At 41.5% G+C, this 26,784-nt stretch overlaps 1 protein-coding gene and 1 non-coding gene across 4 annotated transcripts; both read right to left on the reverse strand.

The window, feature by feature from the left end:
- Positions 1-660: 660 nt before the first annotated feature.
- On the reverse strand, positions 661-763 carry LOC128620905 (U6 spliceosomal RNA). The gene has a single exon (XR_008388193.1). It is a non-coding gene; the product is annotated as a U6 spliceosomal RNA (small nuclear RNA).
- Positions 764-987: 224 nt separating this feature from the next.
- Positions 988-24,889, reverse strand: ptpn11a (protein tyrosine phosphatase non-receptor type 11a). Of its 3 annotated transcripts, XM_053644928.1 has the most exons (16): positions 24,627-24,889; positions 23,636-23,758; positions 17,848-18,042; positions 17,458-17,650; positions 17,210-17,329; positions 14,934-15,047; positions 14,714-14,810; positions 14,472-14,551; positions 14,118-14,276; positions 13,514-13,645; positions 12,924-13,078; positions 12,570-12,637; positions 12,294-12,445; positions 12,030-12,142; positions 5,055-5,155; positions 988-3,326 (listed from the first exon to the last, which is right to left on the reverse strand). In XM_053644928.1, the coding sequence occupies exons 1-15, from the start codon at positions 24,638-24,640 to the stop codon at positions 5,086-5,088; spliced, it is 1,785 nt and encodes a 594-aa protein (XP_053500903.1). In that variant the 5' UTR covers positions 24,641-24,889; the 3' UTR covers positions 988-3,326; positions 5,055-5,085. The 3 variants fall into 3 exon arrangements, with proteins under 3 accessions (XP_053500903.1, XP_053500904.1, XP_053500905.1); XM_053644929.1 differs by lacking the exon at positions 23,636-23,758; XM_053644930.1 differs by lacking the exons at positions 23,636-23,758; positions 24,627-24,889 and adding an exon at positions 18,280-18,329.
- Between the last annotated feature and the right edge of the window lie 1,895 nt (positions 24,890-26,784).

Consider the following 26,784-nt stretch of genomic DNA (forward strand, 5'->3'; position numbering starts at 1 on the left):
AGTGACTTTCTCCTTGCAACAATTCCATGCACACCATTGTTGTTCAGTTTTCTCCTGATGGTGGACTCATGAACATTAACATCAGCCAGTGTGAAAGGGGCCTTTAGTTGCTTAGAAGTTACCCTGGGTTCCTTTGTGACCTCGCGGACTATTACATACCTTGCTTACCTTTGTTAGTCTCCAATTCTGGGGAAAGTAACAATGGTCTTGCATTTCCTCCATTTGTACACAATCTGTTTGACTGTACATTGGTGGAGTCCAAACTCTTTAGAGATGGATTTGTAACCTTTTCCAGCCTGATGAGCATCAACAACTTTTTCTAAAGGTCCTCAGAAATCTCCTTTGTTCATGCCATGATACACTTCCACAAACATGATCAGACTTTTCTGAAGATCAGACTTTGATAGATCCCTGTTCTTTATATAAAACAGGACGCTCACTCACACATTGATTGAAAACACCTGACCCTAATTTCACCTTCACATGAACTGCTAATCCTAGAGGTTCACATACTTTTGCCACTCACAGACATGTAATATTGGACCATTTTCCTTAATTAATAAATGACCAAGTATAATATTTTTGTTTTAGCTCATATTTATGCAAATATCTAGAAAATTCTAAAGGGTTCACAAACTTTCAAGCACCACTGTATGCTGTATCAGTACGTACTCCATCACAGATTTGCATGTCATCCTTTCGCAGGGCCCATGCTAATCTTCTCTGTATGGATCTAATTTCAGTATACGTGCTGCAGTAGCAAGATGACACGCAAAATTGTGAAGTGTTACCATACGTACTGCACCAATGGCCGAGCAGAAGGTACTTTCACAGTACGCGATTGCGGACGCAGCCACGGTTTTGGGAGGAAACTGGAGAACCCAGAGGAAACCCACACAGACAGAGATAGCAACTCCAGCTCATGGGACCCGCCGCACCACCGTGCTGCCCCCATTCACACTTGAATAAGGACCAAATAAGACAAAACCCAAGATATGAGCTTGTTTATTGTTATAGACAAACTGATAAACGGTTAATTGCATTGATAGCCAGACAACACAATAACCTTTATTAGCTTGGGCAGGGCTCACATTCTGCCATGAGAAAAGTTGCTGGATTAAACATACAGTATATTTTATTGGCATTTAGATATGTTTAGTAAGTACATTCTCCTCTACAAGATTCATGTACAATATACAAGTTCAAAAATATAGTTTGTTTGCATTGAATTAAATTTCCCATTTTCTCTCTTCAGGATGGAAAAAAAAACAAAAAAACAAAACAATTCACATTACCATGTTCTGGGGCTCTGAGGTGGACTTTTTTTTATAGTGATGAATCTTAAAAGCACTGGAACTAGACATGGAGCTTCTCAAAGACAAGTGTCGATGTGCGCGTGTACCCAAAGACATTAGTAAGTGCACAGATGAAACTAAATGAAAAGACCATAAAAGTGTGCATGGGACCAAAAAAGTTTTTTTTTTTTTTTTTTTTTTTACATTTTTAAAAAAAATAATAAAAGAAAATTAGGCATCAAGGAGCTGAAAGCTTATCAGCAGTTTCTCAGGAAACACATGACCCTATCACACTTGCATACAACACCATACACAAACCACAGGAAGACACACACACACACACACACACACACACACACACACGCTACAGTACAATAAATGGACGCAGAACAGTTTACTGATTACGAGCCCTGAACATTTGGGCGATCATCACCTGCCAGAACACAATCGAACACTTAGCTTCCTATAAGGCCATGTGAAGGTATTAATAGAAAAGATTAGTATTGTAGTTACGAATATAATCCAAATGGCAGAATTACATTCAGTCTGTAAGTGTCTGAAGAGAACTAGTTAAAAAAAATATAAAAGTGATGAGAGCAGTGGTCGGGGGCTGGGTAAGAGACACGCGTCATCATTTTTGAAATGAACGGGGCAGAAAGATGAAAGAAACGCGTTAAAACCGTGTGAGTGGAACAATCCATTAAATAACAAAAATCATGGGAATTTCATTTTAAAACAAGAAATACTGTCGATGACGTATAAATCCAGACAGATCTGGAGAAGGGTTTGGTTTAGTCGAAGAACTAAAGACGGTAACAGATGGTCTGCTGGAACTAACATTTAAAAATAGAACAATGACAGACATACCTGTAAGAATACATATTGTAAGCAGACGACTGCATATAGAAACTTTCCCATCCAAAAAGAAAAAGTGCCGAGGATTTTTCATCAGAGAGGACCTCAAAAGCCTCGGAACATGCGCTCACGTTTTCAATGAGGACTCGCAAATTAAGTTCTTATGGTGCTCATACATACATACAGAACAGGCAATTTAAAAAAAAAAAAAAAAAAAAAGGCAAACAAAAAAAAGGCACGTCGTTTTTTTGTTTGTTTGTTTTTTTAAAAAAAGAAAGAAATTGACAAACGATAAAAAGTTCAACCAACAATGATTCAGTAACTCTGACACAACCAGGATGGGGCTGTTTAAAAATATCCAATCCTAGAAATCCACGGGTCAAGAAACAAATGAGATGTGCTGGATTTTGGATTGAGTCTCCCAAAAGAGTAGGCTTTACCTCGTTTTCCCCTTAAAAGTAAGCGCTACACTGTAAGTAGGACGAATTAAAGTGGGACACAGCTATACCTTTGATGGATTTTTTTTTTTTTTTTTTTTTTTTTAAATACACAGATCATGTAAGGCTCTGAGGAAGAATTTCCCTTTAAAACTTTTACCTCGTGCCCAAATCTCAATGAGAATCAACACACTATGTATGATGACTGGTTAAGGCTGTGTGTCAAGCACATGCCTTTTCACGTACGTACAGAATACCATAATTCTTTGAATAATTATAATATAATCTTGCTTTGGTTAAAAAAAAAAATAATAAAAAAATTTAAAAAACGACACTGAAAAACGAGGACAAGACAGCAAAAGCTCTTTTCTACATTTTGCTAATTGCAGCCTGAATGGATTGCAGAGAACTCCACAGCGGATCAGTTCGTTTACGCAGGGGCTCTCTCTCTTTCTCTTTCTCTCTCTCTCTCTCTCTCTCGCACATCTCCATCGTCACGAGTAAGGCTTCATGATGTTCACAGTGGTTTCTTAGCATGGGGGGGGAGGAGGGAAAAGGCTGCTTTGCAGGGAGGAGAAAGGAATTTACTCCATCCACATCTCTCCCTCACAGACTGGTCTCAGTTTGATTTTTTTTCTTTTTTAAATTCATTTTCATACAATTTATTTTTCATCTTTCCATGTAGCGATGATCACATTTCAGGCATTCGGGTGCGGCTGGCGATAAGGAAAAATGGTTGCTGCAGAAATAGGAACCGGAGTTTAGATTAGACGTGGGTCAACACTGACATCATAGACAGAAACAATAAAGTTAAAAAACAAAACAAACAAACCACATTTCACATAAAAAGTCATGCATCAGTCGTGCAACATTCTTCCCTAGGTGTGTGTTTGTGTGGTGTAACGACCTAAAGTACCTAAAGTAACCACCACATATTGTACGATGTGATATTCAGTATGTTAGAATGAACATATAATCTCAGCCTGCACGGTTCACTGAAGACTTGCTCGAGGTTCGACCGATCAGAAATCCATTAGCCAGTCCCACCAGGCAAGTGAGAGCTCTTAATGTGCTGCTGTGTTTTGGTTGCCCGGATACCTAATCGACTCGGCTAGAAATGGTAGTGGACTTATGTCCGCTTAGTAGCTTAGAACGAGCTAGTCAACTAGTTAAAAGCAATAACACAAACACACAAACACGGGTACATAAATTCCTGCATAGGTGATGACTCGACCATAGAGATTACCCGTTTCTAAGAAAGTGTCTGAAGTGTCTTCACAAAAAGACAGCAAGTAGGCAGCCAATGGCTGACAAGCTTCTCTCATTTCTCTTCACATCACACATAAATGATACTATTCACGGTCTTTTTTTTTAAATAACACATTTAATTGAGAGGTGTAAGGGAATGTTTATTTTGCTGGTTTTGTTTCCACAGATCTGTAAGTTCTGCAAGATTATGGAACTGTCTGTATTTCGCTCATGAATCCGATGTGCAGTGCAGCAGGTGGTGGGACGAGTTAACACATGCTAGAGTTACAGGATGGAGGTGCGTCACGTCTTTTAAAATCAACCACAGGGATTTTTCCTTTTTTGGTTGTTGAATGAAGGGGGGGGATTGGGATTACAGCTGACTGTACCTATTTGTCCTATAAACAGAACACTACTCAGTCCGAACAGGATTTCGCAGCGGTTTTTTTTTTTTTGTGATTGTTCATTTTGCTATTTTTTTTCAAACCTTTGGTGATTTTTTGCAGAAAACTCCTCGAATTGGTGAAACTGCAATTTCGCGAAACTGTTTCGCACAGTCTTTCGCAGTGAGGTTTGTTGGTAAATAAGAGCTTTTAGCTGTTCTCATGTTCGACGCACGTGAATCGAACAGGGCTTTGGCTGAATGCGCGTTGTGATGATGTCACATGATGCGTCTCGGCCCAAATCTACTGAAAATCTACGGTGACTTTGAAAAATCGCGAGCTCCTCTGAATGTTACGGAGTTTGCTTGATTTTGCAAATTCACAAAATCCTAGAGGGACTGACTAACAGTAAGGACAGGATTTCACGATTGCAGAAATTAGCGCAAAAATCGAGCAAATGGCGTAATATTCGGAGGAGCTCGCAATTTTTCAAAACGACCGCGGATTTTCCGTAGACTTGGGTCAAGACGTGGCGCGTGATGTCGCATTCGGTCAAAGCCCTCTTCGATTCACGGGCATCGAACATGAGAACAGCTAAAAGGTCTTATTTACCAACAAACATCACTGCGATAGACCGTGTGAAAAACTAAATTCTCTGAAATTGCCATTTCGCCAATTCAAGTAGTAGCACCAAAAAAACCTCGCATCGCAAATTTTGGAAAAAGCCGCAGCAGAAATCGAGCATTGTTGGCCGCAACAATCACAAAAACACTCCACAAAATCCGATTCGTCCGTGTCTACGCAGAAAGTGTGTGGCGCACGGTGAAGGATCTTACCTGTGAGTTGGACAGTGCTGTAGTCGGAGCCTCATCTGTAACTCTTCTGCTGCTGCATCAGACCCACATTCTCATACACTCTGGAGCGGTCCTCCCGCATACTACACACACACACACACACACACACACACACACACACATGAAAACAAAGCATCTTCATTTAAAGACAGCTACTACCTACTACAGACACTTAATATTTTGCTAGGCTCTTGGTACTTACATGGTCTTACACACATGTAGGCTTGTGGGATTTGACTTATCGTCCCTATACGATATTATACTGCTCCCAATATCCAGTGCCGTTTACTCCAAGTTAATATTCAAAAATTCACCAAAAAAGCAGTCTTTAGTCTTTTTCTCGCTAATGAAACAGGAGATTAGTTAATCAACACACGGATCTGGAATGATCTGCGTAGATGTTCTGAACTCTCAGATATTAACCGTCATCTGCAGGAAGCCCCGCCTTCTCCTCCCTCTCTCAACCTCCTCTCAACCGCAGAATCACTTAAGCCTCAGCCATTCAGCTGGGTTTTCATGAATGCCGGAGTTCCTGACCGCACATCCATTTTATTAGCGATATCATTACGCATTCCTGTGCTCTCATTAAGCAGGAAATGGTAGAAACGCTTGTTTTTTGACTGCGTTCACGCCATGTCGTAAGTACCGTAATCACTAGCGGACAACACAGACGTTCTACTCGGAGCCGTTCCCGTCCTGGGAATTAGATGAATCCTTGTGAGGTGATGTTGGCAACTGCAAAATGACTTTAAACTGTACTGCACGTCTTTCGTCTATTTACAGATTAATCTTGCGTTATTAAGACATTACACAAAAATATTTTGAGATAACAGCTTAACTTTGGCAGCTTTACTAAAGCCGTCGCAGGTTTGAGCATTTCCGCATGGTGGTGCAGAGCAGTCGGGTCATACAAGTCGGAGCTCTCCAAAAAAATCCTAGTTTACAAGTTGTAATTACGAGTTCTATGCGGACACTTTTTACGAGTCGGAATCTTGTCATTACGGTAATTACAACATGGTGTGAACGCAGCCTTTCAGTCTTTATTTGGACTAGTGTTTCTGGGCAACTAAAATCGTTTGAGATTTTTTTTTTTTAATTTGTAAAAATTTCATGCATGACCATATATTAAACAGAACAATAACAACATTTAGAAAAATTAAGATTCAGAAAAAAAAAAGAAGAAGAAAAAAAAGTGGTTCTCCTTTCTGTGCTGCTTTCACACAAGTCTACAGAATCCTCTACCAAGATTTCATCTTATCAAAAAGTAATACAATTCTGGCTAACTGTTACTGACTGTCTTTTACTAGTAACATCTGATTTAAAGAGAAGGGCTGTGAATTATTAAATGTACAAACTTGAGTGTTCCATCAAACATCCAGCAAAGTGTGAATGGGGAATAAAATAGGACAGAAATGTGATCGTGCTGTTCAAACACATGCTGAATGTGCTAGACAGGTCTCAGAACTGTCTGGATGCGGTCTAATGTAGTACAGGACACACTCTTGATCGCTAGCACTCTGCCCAAGACTCCCAGCCTGCTACGACACACGCAAAAGTCAACACAACGGAGCAAGCATCGTTCCACCTTCCCTGTGTACCGAATTACAGAATCATCAGCTGCTCAGACTCAGAGCCTATTCAAGCAATCACACCGTTTTAGTCAACGCAAAGTGGGAGGCACAGGCAACATCAGCCATTTGAGTGGTGAGAGTGAAACTTTCACAACATTTACAAAACATTAATATAGAGAGGAGTACATGCAGGAACAATACACACACACACACCTGTGAAACAACATACAATACAATCCACAAACGGTATTGCTTTTCATTAGTGTCATGCACAAACCAGTGAAAAGCAAAGCCTGCACGGCACTGCTTTTAGGTCACTTCATCTCTTCAGAGAAAACCGAATCAGCACTGGTTTGCTTTTTAAATTATAATGCTGACTTCATGTGAGAAGAGCATGGTCGGGGGCGTGAATGCAATCAGAGAAGGGAAGAACGGCTTGCAGCAGGATCTAGAAGTTAACAACAAACTTCTTTCAGCAAGAAGCAATTCATCAATGAAATTCCTGACCTGATTTAGGACGGCATCATGAGCGGTGGAATGAGGGTTTTGTTTTTCAGTACAGGTCGACTGATAACTGATTTGATGTATACCAAATAACCAAGTTGGGCGGTGCCTGCTGATAACCGATTAATCACCCAAGAGTTTTTAAAATGTATACTGAATGAAAACATGACACTCAAAAGATAAATACTGCTGAATTTTATTACAAAAATAAATAATACCGAGTGTACCATGAAACTGTACTGTATTTTTATTTTTTTTAATGAAACAGATGCAAGATGGCGCCGTGCTAGTGGTAGCCAATTACAGCAGATCCTGTCTCGAGAGGCGTTATATCTTAATTATTTTACCTATATTAGGTTTTACTACTTACATATCTGGCACATGTGTGTTTTCGTCTGTTTTAGCCTGTTTTAGCGTATAAATTTTTTTAATTTATCACGCACTCTACACCCGGATTGGAGAACCATGCGGAGAGAGCAGGTCGCTTCATGTACAGAATAGAATTAACTTTCCTAAAGAACCGTTGAGGCCGTACTGAGGATGCAGAGCAGAATCCAAAACAAAGGCAAAGAGGAGACGGTACAAGCCCTTCATTCCCTCCATCATATTGGGAAATGGTCGTGGACATAAAACGGATGAGCTCAACGCGCTGATCGAGACGCAGCGGGAGTATCGGGAGTGCAGTGTGATTTGTTCCTCCGAGACATGGCTACACGAGGATGTTCCAGACTCGGTCTTCTGTCCCCGGATTTCAGTCCGTGAGGGCGGACTGAGACACTGAACAGAGTGGTAAGAGGAAAGGTGGAGGGGTCGCACTGTTTGTATATATCAGATGGTGTAATCCAGGACACGTGAAGGCGCGTCACTGCTGCCCAAACGTTGAACTGCTGGCTGTTGGTTTATGTCCGTATTATCCGCCAAGGGAATTCACGGTCGCCATTGTGGTTATCATTTACGTCCCACCAGCAACCGATGCAGAAGCGGCATGTGACGGCATAAATTCTGCTATCGTGAGACTCCAAACACGGCATCCGAACTCTTTGTTGTTATTTCTGGGGACTTTAATCATGGGGTTTAATGCACAGGCCTGTGAGTGGGTCCAGTCTTACCTTGCAAATAGAGGTCAAACAGTTGACTTTTAAAGGGTGCGTTCTCTGGGTGTTTATTTTGTGTGGAGTTCCACAAGGGAGTATTTTAGGACCTTTTTTAAATTTTTTTTTTTTTAGCATATTAATGATTTAAAAATGGTCTGTTCCAATGAACTTTTATTATATACAGATGATGCAACAATAATTGTTTTTCATGATGAGAAAGGAATTATTGAAGCCGAGCTAAGCAGAGAGATCGAAAGGGTTTCTAAATGGTTTATAGATAATCGACGCTGTATGCATCAAGGGAAAACTGAGTCCATATTATTTCATTCGAGTGCTAAAGTAAAAAAAAAAAGTTCTAAGTTTGAAATAAAAGGTTGGGGATAGGGTTATCGTCTCTAAACAAGAAGTGAAATACCAGGGATGTGTATAAGATAGTATATTGACAGGAGAAAATACGGCTGCTCAATCAAAGTGGACTAAAGTTTGTAGCAGGATAAAGTTTCTAGCAAAAGTGGCTTTTTCAGATTTTCAAACTTTAACAATGTTAGCTGGAGCATTAGTGCAACCACATTATGATTATAAATGTACCAAAAGAAAACTGCAGACAGCTCAAAATAAATTGAGCAGAGTTATACTGAAAGTTCATCCACAGTTGCATCTTAATGATGAACATTTTAGGGAACTTGTTTTGTTTGTGTTTTTAAAGTGGACAAAAGAGTACCCTTTCTTAAATTGGTGTTAGCGTTTAAAATTATTATGAATAGTGTCCCAAAGTACCTGTTAAAGTATTGTTTTTGTAAGGGATGTGCATAGTTCTTCTACTAGAGGGGTAATACTGATGTTAGGAGTTTAATAGGGGAAAATTCCTTTTTATATACTAGCTCTGTAGCATGGTACGATTTACCGTGTTTTATAAAGCAGATAAGTCGAAAGTGTTTTTAGGAATGCTGTAAAAAAATGGCTTTTTTTTTCTTTTTTTTTTTTATAGCTGGCCAAAATAGTGTTAAACTGGATGGTGTTAGAATTTTTACCACTTTATATGTGACCTGTTTTTTTCCCCATTTTTAAAACCTTGAGGACCACAATGGAAATAAGCCTACAGCTTTTTTGTGTTTATCCTCATCAGTTTTAAAATGTTGTATGGATGGTCTATATTGTGGCTTTTTTGTACAATTTAAAACTGTAAAACAAAGCAACAACAGCCAAAGTTTCACCAGTTTGTCAACTGTGTTACCAGAGAGAACAGAACACTGGATCTCCTGTATGCAAGTGTGAAGGGTGCACACACTTCCTCTGCTCTGCCACCACCTGGATCTACTGACACCCACATACAGACCTGTTGTCTTAAGGTAGTCTGTGAGGAACAAGACCTTAAGGCAGTGGTCACAAGAGGCAGAGGGAGCTTTGAAGGTCTGCTTTGAGACTACAGACTGGGAAGTGTTCTGTGAACTGATTGGGGATATGACGGACTGCATAACGGACTATATCCATTTCTGCACAGACACTATAGTTCCTGTCAGGAGGGTGTGTTTTCCTAATAACAAACCCTGGAACACCAAGGACCTGAAGGAACTATTGAACAAAAAGAAGTAAGCGTTCAGGAAGGACAAGGAACAAATGAGGAGGGTGCAGAAAGAGTTGACTGTGAGACTGAGGGAGAACAGAGACACCTACAGAAGGAAGCTGGAAGGTAGGCTTCAGCAGAACAATACAAAGGAGGTGTGGGTTGGCATGAAGCAGATCACCGGCTTCAAGGCAAAACCACAACCTGTGGGGGGCAATCTAGAAAGCACCAACGATCTGAATTTGTTCTTCAAGAGGTTCAACACGACGACCTCTCACATTATCTCCTCCACTCCCTCATCAACATTCTTTCCCAACTCCCTCCCAAACTCAAAATCAAACAGTGTTTCCCAACCTGTCGTCCACACCAATTCTTCCCTGCTCATCTCAGACCCATTCACCCCCCACTCATCACACAGCCTTCTTCAGTGAACTCGTACCTGTACTTCCCTAATCAACCCCCAGACAACCAACAGCCATCCTCAATGGAATCAATATTCATTTCCCCCACCCACCTATCTGTCACTACTGGCCAGGTGAAGAGACAGTTGGAGAAGCTGAAACCTGGGAAAGCTGCAGAGCCTGACAGAATCAGTCCTAGGGTACTGAGGATCTGCGCTAACCAGCTGCATGGGGTCTTCCAGCACCTCTTCAACCTGAGCCTTAGACTGGAGAAGGTGCCAGAGCTGTGGAAAACATCCTGCCTGGTTCCTGTTCCAAAGAAGACAACTCCCTCCACCTTGAACAATTATAGAATAGTAGCCCTCACATCACACACAAAGAAGGTCCTGGAGAGACTGGTGCTGTTCCATCTAAGACTTCAAGTCAGCTCTTTTCTGGACCTGGACACCACACAGGTAGGTGTGAATGATGTGGTCATATATCTACTTCAAAGGGTCCACTGCCATCTGGACTACATCACCACCACAGTGAGAATCATTTACTTTGATTTCTCGAGTGCATTTAACACTAATCCAACCTCTTCACCTGAGAGAGAAGAAAGCAAGTGGACATGTCCATGATCTCCTGGGTCACCTATCAGACAGACTCCCATTTGCGCGGTTGGGAACCTACCTGTCCGAGCGCCTGCTGAGCAGCGCTGGAGCACCACAGGTAGCTGGACTCTCCCCATTCCTCTTCACCCTGTACACCACAGACTTTCAGTACAGGTCAGATCTCTACCACAGAGTCATCAGAAAATTTCTGAAGATGGCAGTTGGGTGCAGAAGGGATGGACATTAAGAGGAGTCAGGGACCTGGTCAAGAACTTCATGGAGTGGTGTGAGAAGAACCATCTGCTCCTTAATGTGGCCAAGACCAAGGAGATGGTGGATTATCATCATGGGTCAGGACACCTATACCTTGGTGTATATCTCGACAACAAGCTGGACTGGAAGGTCAACTCAGAGGCTGTGTAGAACAAAGGGATGAACAGACTACTTTCTGAGGAAGCTCACATCCTTTAATATTTGCAGCAAGATGTTAGAGATCTTCAACCAGTCTGTGGTAGCAAGTGCAGTCTTCTTTATAGCAGTATGATGGGGAGGCAGCATTAGAGCTGGAGATGCAAAAAACCTCAACCATCTGATCAAGAAGTGTGGCTCGGTCTTGGGCTGCTCTCTGTACAGTTTCAAGGTTGTGATGTACAATGTTGCACTACCACATGACACTCCGACATTGTATTCTTTTTTTTTTGTATATATACAGCCACTCCCACAACAGACGGAACCGGGGAAAATTATCGGTGTGGATTTTTGCCGAACCGAACGTTCTGGTAATCGGTTATCAATCGGTCAGCCTCTACTTTTCAGTGTGGTACATGTTACTAATGAAAAGCAATACCGTTTGTATATTGTGTTTTAGTTTGTATGCATGTATGTTTTTTTTCCCTTCTGGTGTGATTGCATTTCTTCTCCACAGATTAAGACCACCCACTTTACATTCTAAACTAACAAACTAACATCAACCTAATTAAATAACAGATTTCAATGTCACTGGTCTTTATGAGCAACTAACACTGTTTTAGGAGCAGATGCATGTTGACTGAAATATATGGCTTCACGAAAATGGAACAAATAAAGAAAAAAGGTAGCAGATTTTTAAAATTAATTTATTTTTTTTTTACTTACTTTACATTGAGTCAAATGAAACATGTACTCGCTATACATCCTATAGCGCTTAACTGGCTCTTTCCTAACCAGTTAAATCGATGGAAGAGTACTCACTCGGCACAGGTTGGCGTAGGGGTGCAGGGTGGAAGCGGGCTCTGGTCTCCTCCGCTCAAATCAGTCAGCGAGTACTTAATATTGGTGTACTCTCGTCCTTTGATTTTGCTTTTCTGAAACGAAGACGCCAGATTAGAAGATAAAGCACAATAATGAAGGCTACAAAAATAGGGGACACAGAATTTGATGCTGATTTCACATGGCAACCTGAAAATGGAACATCTCACACTACGGGTCTAACAGATACCAGACGAACATACACACCTGCTCCTCCTCTATGCGGCGCTGCAGTGTCTCTATGTAATGCTGAACTGCCATGTAGATGAAGCGGTATTGGGCTTCAGTCTGCACCATTCCTGAGCGCTGTGACCGCACCATCTGGATCGTCTTGGGCACATCAATATCGCAGTCCACTCCTGCACAGAGACAAAACAGCAATTTAACCCAAGCCCATACTTCTGAGTTGTAACCTTTTACAAAACGGTCAATTACAGATCCCCTTTCCCTTTTAGGTTTTTGGTCGCAGGACTATGGCTTTACCTTTTTCTCTAATGATGTCTATTAAGATGTCAATCACAATAAAGGTCCCAGTCCGTCCAATCCCCGCACTGATGAGAAGACAAAAATAAATATAAGCATGGCATTTGGGCATCAATGCATCCTGTAAGCAGCAACACATCACCTAAGAAAGCTGTTCTGGGAAAGGAAACCATTTGTGTGTCCATTATTACATTGCTTATACTGCGTTACATATTAGCATATTTCTTAATCGCTCACGGGTGTTGCGTAATGCATATTAAGTCAACACAGACCTGGAGACGACATATTGCAGTAGGTATGAGAAACAAAAACACAACACGTGTGAAAGAGTTTCAGGCTTTCGTTTTGATTTACCTGCAGTGCACCACAATGGGGCCAGCCTCCAAAATGCCCTCTTGCTTCAGTTTGACCTCCTCCAGGAAGTCCAGTACACCACCGGGATCAGTGGGCACGCCATGATCGGGCCAGGCACGGAAATGGTACTGCCATACAGTGCGCTCTGTGTTTCCCTGTACAACAACAAGAGCACTACAGTGTTACACACACACACACACACACACACACGCACACATACATACTGATCAATCCAAAAAACCTGGCTGAAATTACATGCCTTTAGGTGAATTGATCTAGTGGAGCTCATCTCACTCACACAAACACACACACACACACACACACACACAGAGAGACGACGCATATGTGATGCAACACAAAGCAATAACAGAAAAGTGATAATTAATCCAACATCTATGTGTATCATGCTACATGGCAGCATTTGCCTTTGTTTGACATCGACACAACAGCGTGCAAATCACCTAAAACACAAACAATTTGATGAAGATTACAGGTCAAGGACCCACTTTTCAAATGGACTCGAAACTAGAGCAATTCAGCGGCTCTGAAAAGTGGCAGTGCTTCAAGGTTGAAAGATTTCTTTTGATTACCTGTCCGACTTTCGAAAGCTTCAGCTCTCGCAGGATGTAATCATGGGCTGACGTCTCCTTGACGTTGCGCACGCGCATGGCACCGTATTCCTTCAGCGCCGACACGTCCGGCCAGTACTTCACACACTTGCTCTGTAACGATGCACAGTGACGTTAGGTCTTCCTGTTCAAGCATTCTAATCCCGATATTTCTGTTCATCTGTCTCAGGGTCCAGATTTTAATTTTTGCACGCTGATACGTTTCAGAAATAGAAATTTGAAACGTTAGAGTCTTATATTCCTAACATCCAGTGTTGCTTAAAATACTTCACTCCCTTGCTAATAGCAGGCAGAGTTTAAGCTTACAGGAGCAGGACATACAGAGTTGTATAATCAGATGTGTGAATGCATTTTTTTCCATCTTCTGGGAAATGCCAAAGTACAACATGAAAATGAGATAATCTATGAAACAAAGAAACATTTCATATTCAATACGTACTGACATGCAGTATGTCAAGCGATACATACCAAGCTCAAATCACCACATTTTATGATCACATTCCTGATGCCACAAAGGTCTCCCAACAGCAGGAGGATCTACATACTCCAAAGGAAAAGAACATACCTTGCTCCTCTCAACCTCTTTAGTCGTCATAACGATGACACGAGAGTTTTCCTGAAACACCATCCTCCAGAAGTCGCTTATCGTGCTCTGCAGGCATCCCTGGGTGGCGATGTAGCTCTTCTTTAACCTGGCGTTGTTGCACTTCGACTCTAACTCCGGCTGTGTGAGGAGAACAGCGGTAAATTAACATGAAACAAACTGAACACAAACAGCGCTGTAGTAACACACTGTATTAGCATTTGTGCTGAACCTGGCATTACCTCCTGCTTCACACTGTTACGCTGTTATTAAAATGCTAATTTAATCAAACGTGATCTATGATTCTATCACATCAGTGCATCGTGTCGTTATTACCATGATAATGTTAGCGTTGATGTAATCAGAGCCTGGCTCGTTCGGGTCGCCGTCCTTGAGGATCACTCGCGTGTGGTCGACTAAGAAGAAGAGGATTACAGGGGAAGTAGTTAGTGGTTTCTTTACTCACACGCCGAGCGCACTAGCTCTCTGTCTATGTCACTTCTCAGCCACTTCTATATACGTCTCTGCTTTAAGACAACAAACATAAAGGAGAAGAAAAAGAAACCAAATATACGCACAGGGAAGGATGTTTTTGTATCTGTTCTTGTTCTTGTTCTCGACACGCTGGCCCTCTTTGCGACTGTACAGCAGCTTGCACTCCTGCTGTTGAAGTGTCTATGCACAGTGGGAGAAAGTGCAGAAATGGAAAGTCACAAATCTCGGCATTGCTAAGAGGGTGCGGAGTAACGTAATAACCTAGTTAACTATGTTAACTGAAGCGTGGATGACAGCGCTCACCTCGAACTCTTCCCAGAAGCCCTGTTTGACCTTATCAGTGGCCTCGGCCGGCTTGCTGAGCTCCCGCACTCTGCTCTCGATCTCGGCTGCGTTAATGCGTGTCGTGTTGAGAGGCTTTAAATACAAAAACAGGCAAGAAGTCTGATTTAGAAGTACAAAGGTTCTAGAACGTCAAACTCAGATTTGGTTGATCTGAGACGAATCAGAAAGGAATATTTCTGGACTTCACACCCTTAGTTTTAGGCTTTTACCACAGGAAGTAGATTAAACTAAACTTCGACCTCAATCCTGATTTCACTCCAATTACAGGACGAGTGCATATGAAGGCTAGTGAAGCCTGAAGTAGGGCAAATGATCACTTTGTTTGCTCAGTCATCGTTTTGATTTTGATCAGTTGGATTATTTTAAGAATACACAAAATATCAAAACATTTATTTACAAATATTTATCTACAGCGTTTCGATTAACTAATACGACTACTCAACGCTTAACTAGGCTTAATTAAGTAACAGTACAATATTACTGACATTTAACACGTTTGCTTATGGCATGAGAATAACATTAAGTGTTTATCAGTCACTTTTTTCAAACCACAGCATTTGGCATATTTCTACTGGTTCTTTACCAGCTTCTTTTTCACAATGAACTACTAGTCAGTGACTACATTTACATGGACAGCAGTAATCTAATTATTGACCTTATTCTGAATGAGACAATATTGTGATTAAGGTGTTTATGAGTTGATTTTAGAATATTCATTTCATGTTCCCGTTTTACGTGTTATAGAACATAGATCGATTAACGTCACGTCATTACGTCACCGCGCCATGCCGTCCCCTCCAGAATTTCACGTATCGACATAGAGTCCATCTTCGTTATGGTACCGTATACAGTTTTGGGTGTTTTTACTTGTAATCTTATGAAAGCTTCAAGTGCGGTTAATTATTTGTCATGCTATACGTGCAAATAGATGACTGCTTGAAGCCGTGGGCTGCGTCCCAAAGCGCGTACTTACCTACTACATAGTAGCTGAGATATATGTATATCTCCTACTATATAGTAGGTAAGTATGCGGTTTCGGACACAGCCGTGCTCTCTTGTTTGTCGTCAAACATTTGTGCACTGCCGTGTGTGAACGTGTCCTGTTGCAGAATGCGGTGAAAACTCCCACACGACGTTAATAGTGTGATTAAGGTGTGTACATGTCTGTAATACATGTCGATAATGCGACTGAAACAGGAATACTCCACACGTCTTAATTCAATTTGTGTTTACTTTGAGTATGACTTTAGTCGGATTAAGGTAATTAAAAATTGCCGTTTACATACTAGTTTCTGAGAGTATTGTCTTAATCGGTTTAATATCAGATTACTGTTGTTTTTGTAAACGTACTGACTGTGAGAGGGTCTGCATTTAGGCTCCATCTTCAGACGCCTAAATTAACTTTGTTTGCCGAGTTTGTGCGAGGCAATTAACTTTTGATGCGAGGAATCGACTCAAAGCACTGGGGTTAATTCTTAGTTTCTTCTCAGGCTTGATTCTTCTCAGTCCACGCAGGATTTCTCAAGAATACAGGATTTTCCTAGCCAAAAATGCTTGAATTTACTGCGGCTTTTTTTTCCAAATTTGTCATGCAACTTGGAGGTTTTTTTTTTTGTGGAAAACTACTTGAATTGGTAAAATTTCGCCATGTCTTTGATGTTTATTGGTAAACAAGACCTTTTAGCTGTACTCATGTTCGACGCACATGAACCGAGGGTGGCTTTGGCTGAACGCGCGTTGTGATGTCACATGACCTGCGGGAAAACCTGCGGTAATTTAGAAAAATTGCGAGCTCCTCCAAATATTGCGGAATTTGCTTAATTTTGCGTTCATTCCTGCTGTTGCAAAATCGCAAAATCTTTGGATCGAATTTGACATATTATAAACATTTACGTATGGTAACAAAACACAAACAACAAAGAGTTTATAAATGCTACTGGGTTAAAATAATATATTTTTTTCTACTTACAAATAGCTTCTCTACTTGTATACGAGCATGAAGTGCAGGGAAGTTTTGAGCATCATGGTGTGCATCATAATATAGATAAAATAACTGAGAATGAAATCTGTTGCCAACTATTCGAGTTTGTCGAGTAGTAGTTGCAGTCCAATGCTGAACAAGAGCTCAGTCCACCATCACTCTCATACACTTCAATACAAACATGCGTGAACGTTTTATTTAATGCTAGGACTAAATGACCTGGTGTGTGCGGTCGCTCCGCCTGATAGCCCACCTGTTTGAGCTGAAGCACAGTGCCCAGTGTTTCCACCATGGGGTTTTTCTTGTAGTGTTCCACCAGGTCTGTCAGGGAGTCAAACTTCTCCCCTCCACCAACATCATACTTCATATCATGCTGACAAAAAAACCCAGAAATAAACCCGTTTACATACAGTCAAATAGAAATCTCTTCATCCAAACAAAGCAAGTGAACGAGCCAGACTCAGTAAAAGTCCCCCCTCGGTCACGTTTCTGTAAAAGTACCTGGCAACGAATCATGACATGGGTGACTTTGGGTTTGCTATCGGTGCTGTCAGTTTTGTCGTCGCCGGTTCGTACCGAGAGCACAAAATCCCCAGGATGACTCTGGCTCTCTCTCACCAGGAAGCTGCCGTTCTTGCCTTTCTCCGTCAGCAGCTTCTCGGCTTCACGGCCCGAAAGGTGACCGTGAAACCACCTTGGAGAATGAAATGTCAGGATACCACATAAGCACTTATTCATTTAGCAGGTGCTTTTATGGAAACAGGCTTACTGCTATAAAGAGCAAACACTACTATATAAAAACCCTAGCAATAGAACAAAGCTACATAGAAAGAAAAAAAATTATATATAAATAGATAAAAGTGGTTTTGATGGATTTGCTTGAAGAATCACCTCTCTGACGTCGGGTCAGCGCAGTTGAGCGGGTACTTCAGCTCGATCACGTCACCGTTCTTCTCCTTTAGCTGCCCATGGTGCTCCATGTAAAACTGCACCAGCTCAGCCAATGTGGCAAATTTCTCTCCTCCATACAGGTCGTAGTAATCCCCCGTGTTCTGGATCTTAATGTGGGTGACTGCTCCATTTCGCCTAAATAAATAAATAAATAAACAAACAAACAAATAAAAAAGCTTCTAAATTCTTTGCCTGCAACATTAATTCCACTGAGACTTTGTAAGCTCACGAAATTGTGTGGGCCTGCATTCATTTATTCCACCAACATGAATATTTAGGGTTAGAAACCATGCATATGACTAAGGCTTAAAGTAACTTTAGAGAAAAGTAACCGTTCTGTTCTTAACGACCTTCGCCAAATTTAAACATCACCTAAAAATGTGACTGAGCTTCTAAATAATGCCCCCCCTCCCCCCGCCGTAACTTCAGAACTGACGCTCCACTCACCGTGACAACAAACACTGTATACGCAAAAAAATAAATCAGTCTAGTTGTGTTAAACTGGAGGAGAGTCCGAACCTTAGCTAGGTGTTCACACAATTCATCACATCATGAAATAAACACGCATGCACATTCCTAACCTTTCAATAAATCACAGCTGAAATAATTCCCAACATCTGATCCTCACAGTTTAGTGGTGCTCAAAACAATTACAATTATTTTAATCTGGCAGATGCTTTTATCCAAACTTTGGACTAATTGCTACAGAAATTAGTCACAACACAGCCAGGCAGAAGACACATGCTTCCCATAACATCTAATAAAAATATAATCATCAGTCCATGCAGGATTTTGGGAATTGTTGCAGACAAAAATACTTGATTTTGTCACAACTTTTTTAAAAAAATTTCCCGACGCAATAAATAAATAAATAAACGACATTTTCCAGCTTTTCCCCCCGTAAAACTACTTAAATTGGCAAAATTGCAGGTGCACGGTCTTTCGCAGTGAGCCTTATTAGCTGTATTAATGTTCGACGCACGTGAATCGAAGAGGCGCGTTGCGATACGGTCACATGACGCGTCTCGGCCCAAATCTGCAGAAAATCTGTGGTAATTTAAGCAATATCCTCCAAGTATTGCAGCGTTTGCTTGATTTTGCGCTAATTTCTGCGATCGCTAAATCCTGGAGGGACTGGATCACTACAGGTGCATCAATAGCAATTTTTTAGTTAGAGTCTTCTGCCACTCGCTGTTACTGACGATGCCGAAACGAGCAAACCGCCTTGGTATTAAGCAATCAGGGGCGTCATGATACGTTATATTTATCCATCCATTATCCATACCGCTTATCATACACAGGGTCATGGGGAAGCCTGGAGTCTATCCAAGGGAACTTGGGGTACAAGGCAGGGAACACCCTGGACAGGATACCAACCCGTCACAGGGCACAATCGCACACTCATTCACACACTACGAACAATTTAGAGATGCCAATCAGTATAAAACACGTGTCACTGGAACAGACACCCAAACCAGTACTTTGGGAAGAAACGCCCATGAAAAGTCTGCGCACAAACACGGCAGAGTCGGGATTCGAACCCTCAACCACGGAGGTGTGAGACAAACATGCTCTAAATTGGACCTTTAATAAAAAGTGCGAGGACGGCCAACCTCAGTGTGTAGAGCTGTATCGGTGAGCACGCTTATTCAAAACGAGCTCAATTTGCCGGGAATTGACTCGTGACCAAAGTTCTCACAGAACAGAAGTGCTCTCACGCATGACTCTCTGTACGCTCACATCGCTGAGCCTCACTCCTGAACGCCTGCGTGTTATTTTAATGGACACGTTTGCTGATCCTGCTGTGCACGATCACATCAGCAGCCCTTGCGTTCTTGATTACAGAAATGACGTACAATGCTGTCGTAGAGCCTCGAGTTTCGCAGTTTGCAGTCCTTTGCTTATTAATTGTGCAACGTGTCCAGACTGCCATTATTCCTGTGATCTGTTCAGTAGCATGACAACATACACTATTTTTAGATCATGCAGTATCACGTGTTGTTGGATACTGGTATCGGAACTTTTCCGACATTGTGTCCACAACCGACTAAACAAACTAGAGCTGTGTCTCAAATCAAAGTTCAGTCTTATGCACTGTTATTACACAGGTATTGAGTACGAACACGGACTAGGTTTCCTATTGCGGTTAGCGTTTAAATTAAAAACCTCTCGTGTAGCCTTCAAACCTACTGAAAGGTCTATTTGGAGTGCCAGTCTTCTGGATTTTGCTAAACGCTTATTAATGTGAGGTCATAGTTTTCAATTTTAAGATGCAGCTCATGATAACAATCACAAAGACGAAACAGAACAGAGCTCGTCAACGTGTTCTAAAATCGCTTACGGTTTGACTTGGAAAACAGAGGGACAGGAAAGGATTGGCTCTGTCGCTTTTACTACACCAGACTTAAATATGAGCCGTGTGTGTGTGTGTGTGTGTGTGTGTGTGTATGTGTGTGTGTGTGCATGCTGTGTCAAACATGATGATTTTTAGAAGACATAATGCACATACTACGGCGTATACGACATAGCGTTTGACAACGTCTTCCCTCAGAATAATGTCAGGGATAAAAATCCTTCAAGTAACTGGAAAGGCATGTGTCCATCATTACGAGCAGCAGATATACAATAAAAGGAAGTTATTTCTTTGATATAAAGGAATAAAGTGCTGCGAGGATGCAATAATGTGCAGAAACAGAGGTTTAAAAAAACAAGAAAGAAAAAGGAAGTAGAATTTGCAATGGAGAGCCAAGAGCTTCAGAGTGTGATTAATGAACATGTATATTTGCATTCATTTATTACATAACGTAATAAGCCGGATAGTTTATATAGTTTCTGTGTGCAGAAGATAAAACAGACGAGCTCTGGTTATAAAAGACTGACGTTATGAATGAAGCATTTATTGATGCTATCACAAGCCGTTGTGGTTTACACTGTGTAGTACATCAAGGAGCCCCGTTCACCACCAGCTACACAGGAACAACGACACTTAGCATTGGTGAATTATACTAGCACAAATTCCTAAATCCCTGTGGCTTCCATTTTCTCATAAAACTGACTATACGAGCGTCTTAAAGGAGCCATCTGCCATGAAATGGCTTTGGAGACTTTGGTGATTTGATTCCAGGCATTGACGCATTTCTTCCCAGTGAAAGGAAGCGCTTTTGACGATGTTTTCAGTTCTACAAACCCCTCAGCCAGCACCATTTTGCTTTTGGGGTCGTTTAATTACGTGCTATGTGAAAGTAAACCAGACAGCAAATAAACCAAAAAGACACATTTTGCTCCGATTTGGTGAATAGGTCATCATTATAAAAAAATTATAATAATAATAATAATAATAAAAAATTAACAGTAAGATTTTAAAGTGCCCATGAAATCAAAATCGCCTTTTTAGAGCTTTTTAGAGGATAAACCTTCGACAAGTTAACAATTTACTCAGGTGTTTTTAAAGTACAGTTTAACCACAAGGAACAACGTTTAATACCTTGCACTTACACTTCAAAAAAAGCAGACGTGCTGCCTTCTGCCATTTTATATTCTGACGGCTCTACCGCGCCAGTCCCGTTGCATTATGGGATAGCGTAGTTCCATACTGCAGAATCGAGGTGGAAGCAGGAGGTCATCTGGGTATTTCTCGTCTACTGTTTTATGAATACTGAGAATTCTGACATACTACTGTTTTTCGCCTACTGTATAGTAGGGTAGTAGGGATATTCAGACGCACCAATGTGCATCTTCCCACACACTATTCACTTCTCTACTCAGCGCTTGGCTGAAGGGGAAAAATACGGTTGGAAGAGGAGGTTCTACGAGGAGTGCTTTTAGGTTGCAATTATGTGGTTGTGATTCTGTCTTTATACGCAGGCAGGGTACCTCCATTAATAAAAGTACGTAAAAAGCTCTATTATATTCAATGTTCTCATTTGTTTAGGCTTGTTTAGATGTGTCGATGGTGCCGCGGATCTTGAACGCTACTGGCTGAAGAGTCGAGCAGTTCAACTGCACATCACTCTGACTTCCTGTTTCAAAAAGGAAATACTTTAACATACAGCATCAAATCACAGCTAAGAAGCTGTTTTATGGGAACATCATTTGAAACAATGGGGAACGTGTCACAGCCGGTTCGTCCAGTGCGTCTCTGCTGTGTTTGGTATTCTAGAGAGGTTTCCGACCACCGTGCCCTCTCCCCTGTGGTAAGCCTGCGGTGAGCTAGAAGCCTCCCCACAGGAAACAGAGCAGGGGAAACACTGCATTTTAACATGAGGCAAAGAAATAAAACTGTATTGAGAAAGCAGCTTCCTAGAAAACTCGCTCACAGAGTCACACACGAACGTGTCTCGATAGCAAATTCCTGTTTACTTTCGCAGCGCAAGCGCTTTCTACAGAGCATCTGATCGGATGCAAATTAGGCAAGTACAGGATGAGTCAGCCCTTTTTTTCCCCCCTTTTTTCCTGGGAATTATTAACTAAAATTAAACTCAGAATATTTACAAAACACATTTTTGTCCTTTTATTTGATGACAAAATGGGTTTTGTTATGTCCACAACAACAAGAGACTCAACACAAGGCAACAAGGCCGTCAAAGACCAATTTTGAGTTCATAGATACAAAAAAAAAAAAAGAAAACAACAAAAAAAAAAAGCTGGGGACGAGTTTGAGGTCTGTAAAATGTCAGTCGGTTAACTGGAAATGAAAAATGTGTTTATTATAAGCCTTAAAAACATCATTTGCTTCTCTGTAGACACATGATATTATATTAATTTGACCAACAACCTTTAAAATGTATTTACAGGGAATAATCCAGAGCAGGAATGCAATTTAAATTTTCCTTTTTTGAAACAGATAATATTTATTCCACTTAACAACATTTGATAAGATTTTAGTGCATTATCGCATCCATCCATCCCTCCCTCCATCTTCCATACCACGTGTCCTACACAGGGTTGAGTGTGAGCCTGGACACTATCCCAGGGATCTCAGGGCACGAGGTGGGGGACACACTGGACAGGGTGCCAACCTATCGCAGGGCACAATCGCACACCCGTTCACACACTACGGACAATCCGGAAAAGCCGATCAGCCTACAGCGCATATCTTTGGGACTGGAGGAGGAAACCGGAGAACCCAGAGGCAACCCCAGAAGCACTGAGAGAACGTGCAAGCTCTGTGCACAGGGGGCAGAGCCGGGATTCGAAACCCCGACCCCAGAGACGTGGGGCAAACGTGTATTACTGCAGATCAATCTTACTTTCCTGGAACAGTATTATACATTAATAGCGTGCCGCAGTCTATAAACTGATGAAAAAGCGAATCGTCTGGGGCTTACACTTTAACAGTGTGTTTTGAATGAATCCTCCAGAGTGGATGTGTGTAACAAGACGCTTGATCAGCACGGGGTTTACTTACTAAAAACATCAAAGTAAACAAAGGGAGCATGCTGTTCATTTGAGAGCCAAAACTTTTTTCCGACTTAAATATTCAGAGTTTAACGTTTGCTGTAAACGTTCTCACTCTTCACTCACTCCAAGAGCATCAGAAGCACTCAGTTCATTCAGATTGGGAATAAATGAAACAGACACGCACGGCACTGTCTCGCGGCCCTCTTCAAGTATGTTTTCGTTTCCTGCATCTCAGAGATGTCATCTTTCTAATCCTGGGTTCATCTAGGTGCTCGCTTCAGCTTTATTTACGATCCTCTCTCTCTCTCGGAGCACGGCGGATTCTCACCTGACAGAGAGGGTGAAATCGCCCGGGTTGCTTTTGCTCGGTCGAGCCAGGAAGCTCCCGTCCACGCCGCGCGTCAGCAGAAGGTTCTCAGCCTCCACGCCGGTGATGTTGGGGTGAAACCACCTGCAAACGCATTCACACTGACTTCAACTGGCACAAAAGACACAACAAGTGACTGCAGCTGAACATCACTGTAAGGCAGAGATGGCACAAAGTGGTCACGTGATGAGTCGCTCGGCTGTGATGAACCGTGCAGAGCGGAATTAGCATCGATATTAACCACATCCGACTTCTAGTCAACAGATCAAACGATTTCACTGGACATTTACACAAACATCACACTGTATCATATATAAATATAAAACATGTGTGAAATCCAGAACAGACTATGACTGCTGTCTCCTGGAAGTGCTGCTCGAGCTTTAACAAAAGAAAACGCCTTAAACTTATACAAGGACGACGCTTTAGATGACACTTCTTACACAAGCAAGGTTTTTGTTCATAAGCTAAGCTAATGTTTCTTCTCGTCACGAGCAGTTTGAAAAGCTAGCAAAGCTGCTAATATTAAACCCGTGACGTGTCCACTATGGAAGAGAATATAAAACGGGGGTTAGCTAGCCACAGCTCGGCAGTGAGCAGGGTTTCAGTGAGCTAGCTCAATCTTCTGACTTAGGCGATAATGTTGTTGTTTTGTTTTGGACAGTTAGCTCACTCGCCTGACTCATCCTGTTAGCTAACTAGCCTACAGACTGGTGCACAAACCTGCTAGCAAGCTAACACGAGCAAGTTTGAAACACTGGGCGACTCAGTTCATGACCAATTAAAACTTTCTGTGTTCGCTCCACTTCTAGCTAAAGCTGAAAGCCTTGTCCAGGCAGATTAGTGTCAGAAAATACCCCGCTGCCGTGTTTTACTCGACTATTTAACACCAGTGCATATCGTGTGTTTGTTTTTGTTTGGGGTTTTTTTTTTCCATTTCCACAGCTCTCACCTCCGAGATGTCATCTTTCCCCCAAGCCTTGTTTCCTCACTCCGGATCCTCGATTAGGATTTAATTTACTTTACTTTCAAGACAAGCGACTGCGCCGAAAACCCCGCTGCTTTTCCCTGGCAAAAAACCGTCATAAGGAAAAGGCCCGCTGAAAACGGGTTTAAATAAACGAACAAGTAAAAAAAGAATAGTCCGAGGAACAAAACTCGGTAGCTAGGCCTCAGCATAGGAGACCTTTCGAGTCGGTTGTAAAACGTCACCAAACATGCGACAAAGCAGAACTGCGTAAAACACCTGCGCCCTCTAGCGCTGGACGTGTCTCTGCAGCCAGGCGATGACAAGAGTTTGTTTATTGATTTATTTTTAGACTTTGGCCATTTTGTAGTCATGTAGATGAGGTATAAACGGGCTAGCAGCGCTTTCTTCCATGATATTAAGTTTCACTTTTGCCACCCATATCAGATTCGTTGCTGTTAACAAATGCCTTAAAGTGGATCATGTTTGTAGAACCAAGCGCAACAGCACCACCAACGGTGGTCAGAAAAAATACACAATGATATAAAGAAGTGAGGCTGGGGCTGATTTCTGTCTAGCCCAGACTGTAGATTCATGCAGCCCATGTGTGATTGGTGATTGGCATTCCCAAGATTTCATGTGCATTTTGGATGATTTCCTCCCCACCCCATGATCCCATAAACACCTATATCGCTGATACAGTGGTGTGTATGGCTGTCACTAGACCCTTTTTTACTAATAATATCCATCCATCTATCCAGCTACTGTACCGCTTATCCTTCAGGGTCTCAGGGAACCTGGAGTCTACCCCAGGGTGCATCAGGCACAAGGCGGGGTACACCCTGGACGGGGTGCCAATCCATCAGACAATCACATACACTTTCACACACTATGGACAATTTGGACATGCCAATCAGCCTACAAGGCATGTCTTTGGACTTGGGGAGAAAACCGGAGTACCCAGAGGAAACCCCGGCAGCACGGGGAGAACATGCAGGCTCCGCACACACAGTGCAGCTGCGGGAATCGAACCCCCAATCCCGTGTGAACGTGCTAATCACTAAGCTACCGTGTGCCCCCTTTTTACTAATAATATTTTCCTGATAAATCATTGTCTGATGAGGTAGATTACAGTAGATACCTCTGAAAAATAGGCTTTCCTAGTCAATAGACATTATCATTTACATCATTTGAATTATTTAAAATATGAAGGCTGATTGTAACACCAGCTGAAGCAAAAATGTCCTGATATTGATAATCGATGGTGTTAGCTTGTTAACTGTTAAAAGAATGCTTACTTGTCTCTTCTGATTTGTCGTTCTACCACAAACGATGTGATGTAGTCATCATCAATGAAAGCTTTTTGAAATGATTTGTTCATGTAGGGCGATAGTTAGGTAGTTTACTCACAAAAAATGCTAACCAAACACACCTGGCTGTAATTTTCAAGTAATGCTGAAGCCTTTGAAAGGATTTTTCAGGTGTGCTTGACTAGGGATGAATTTAAACTCTGCAGGACAGTGCAGTGGCCCTCAGGACCTGAATCGTCCATCCCTGGTTTAGAACCTAGTTTCACAGTTTCATTGGCCTCTTCCAGTATATTGTCTGGTATTTTTGTAAACAAAACATAATGAATTTGTTCTTGGGGCTCTGATGGACTAGGATTGGAGAGGGTGGATTTTAAATTAAAAAAAAATGTTTAGATATTTGTTGTTTTATATACATGTTATTTCAAAAGTCACTTCTATATTATTGTGATGGGATTTCAGGTGCCAGCTTTGTATTTAAAAATAATAATAATAATTTCTTCTCTTGTATTTGTGGACCTCCAGGATATTTTTAAGTATTTTTGTAAAATTCTTGGTGGGCCTGTGGATTATTTACTTTTATCATTATTATCTTTTTTTTCCAAACTATCGGCAAAGAATATGACAAAAACATAATATCACGATATTTTATGACATTTATATGATATTTATCACAATATACAGGTTTCCAAATTGCCAGCAAAACAGTAGTGTTGCTTTAAAAAATCAAACAAAAAACCCCTTTAAACGTTTTATTTGATGATTTTATGTATTGACTAAAATCCTAAAAACAACAACAACAACAACAATAATAATAATAATAATAATTCCAATTA

This window comes from Ictalurus furcatus, chromosome 16 (assembly GCF_023375685.1).
Source record: "Ictalurus furcatus strain D&B chromosome 16, Billie_1.0, whole genome shotgun sequence".
Classification (NCBI taxonomy): Eukaryota; Metazoa; Chordata; class Actinopteri; order Siluriformes; family Ictaluridae; genus Ictalurus; species Ictalurus furcatus.

Coding starts and splice junctions, on each gene's coding strand:
- ptpn11a (XM_053644928.1), bottom strand. Junction 14,552..14,713: donor ATACAAAAACATCCTTCCCT/GTGCGTATATTT, acceptor TCTTCTTCTTAG/TCGACCACACGCGAGTGATC. Junction 13,646..14,117: donor AAGAGGTTGAGAGGAGCAAG/GTATGTTCTTTT, acceptor GCATCGTTACAG/AGCAAGTGTGTGAAGTACTG.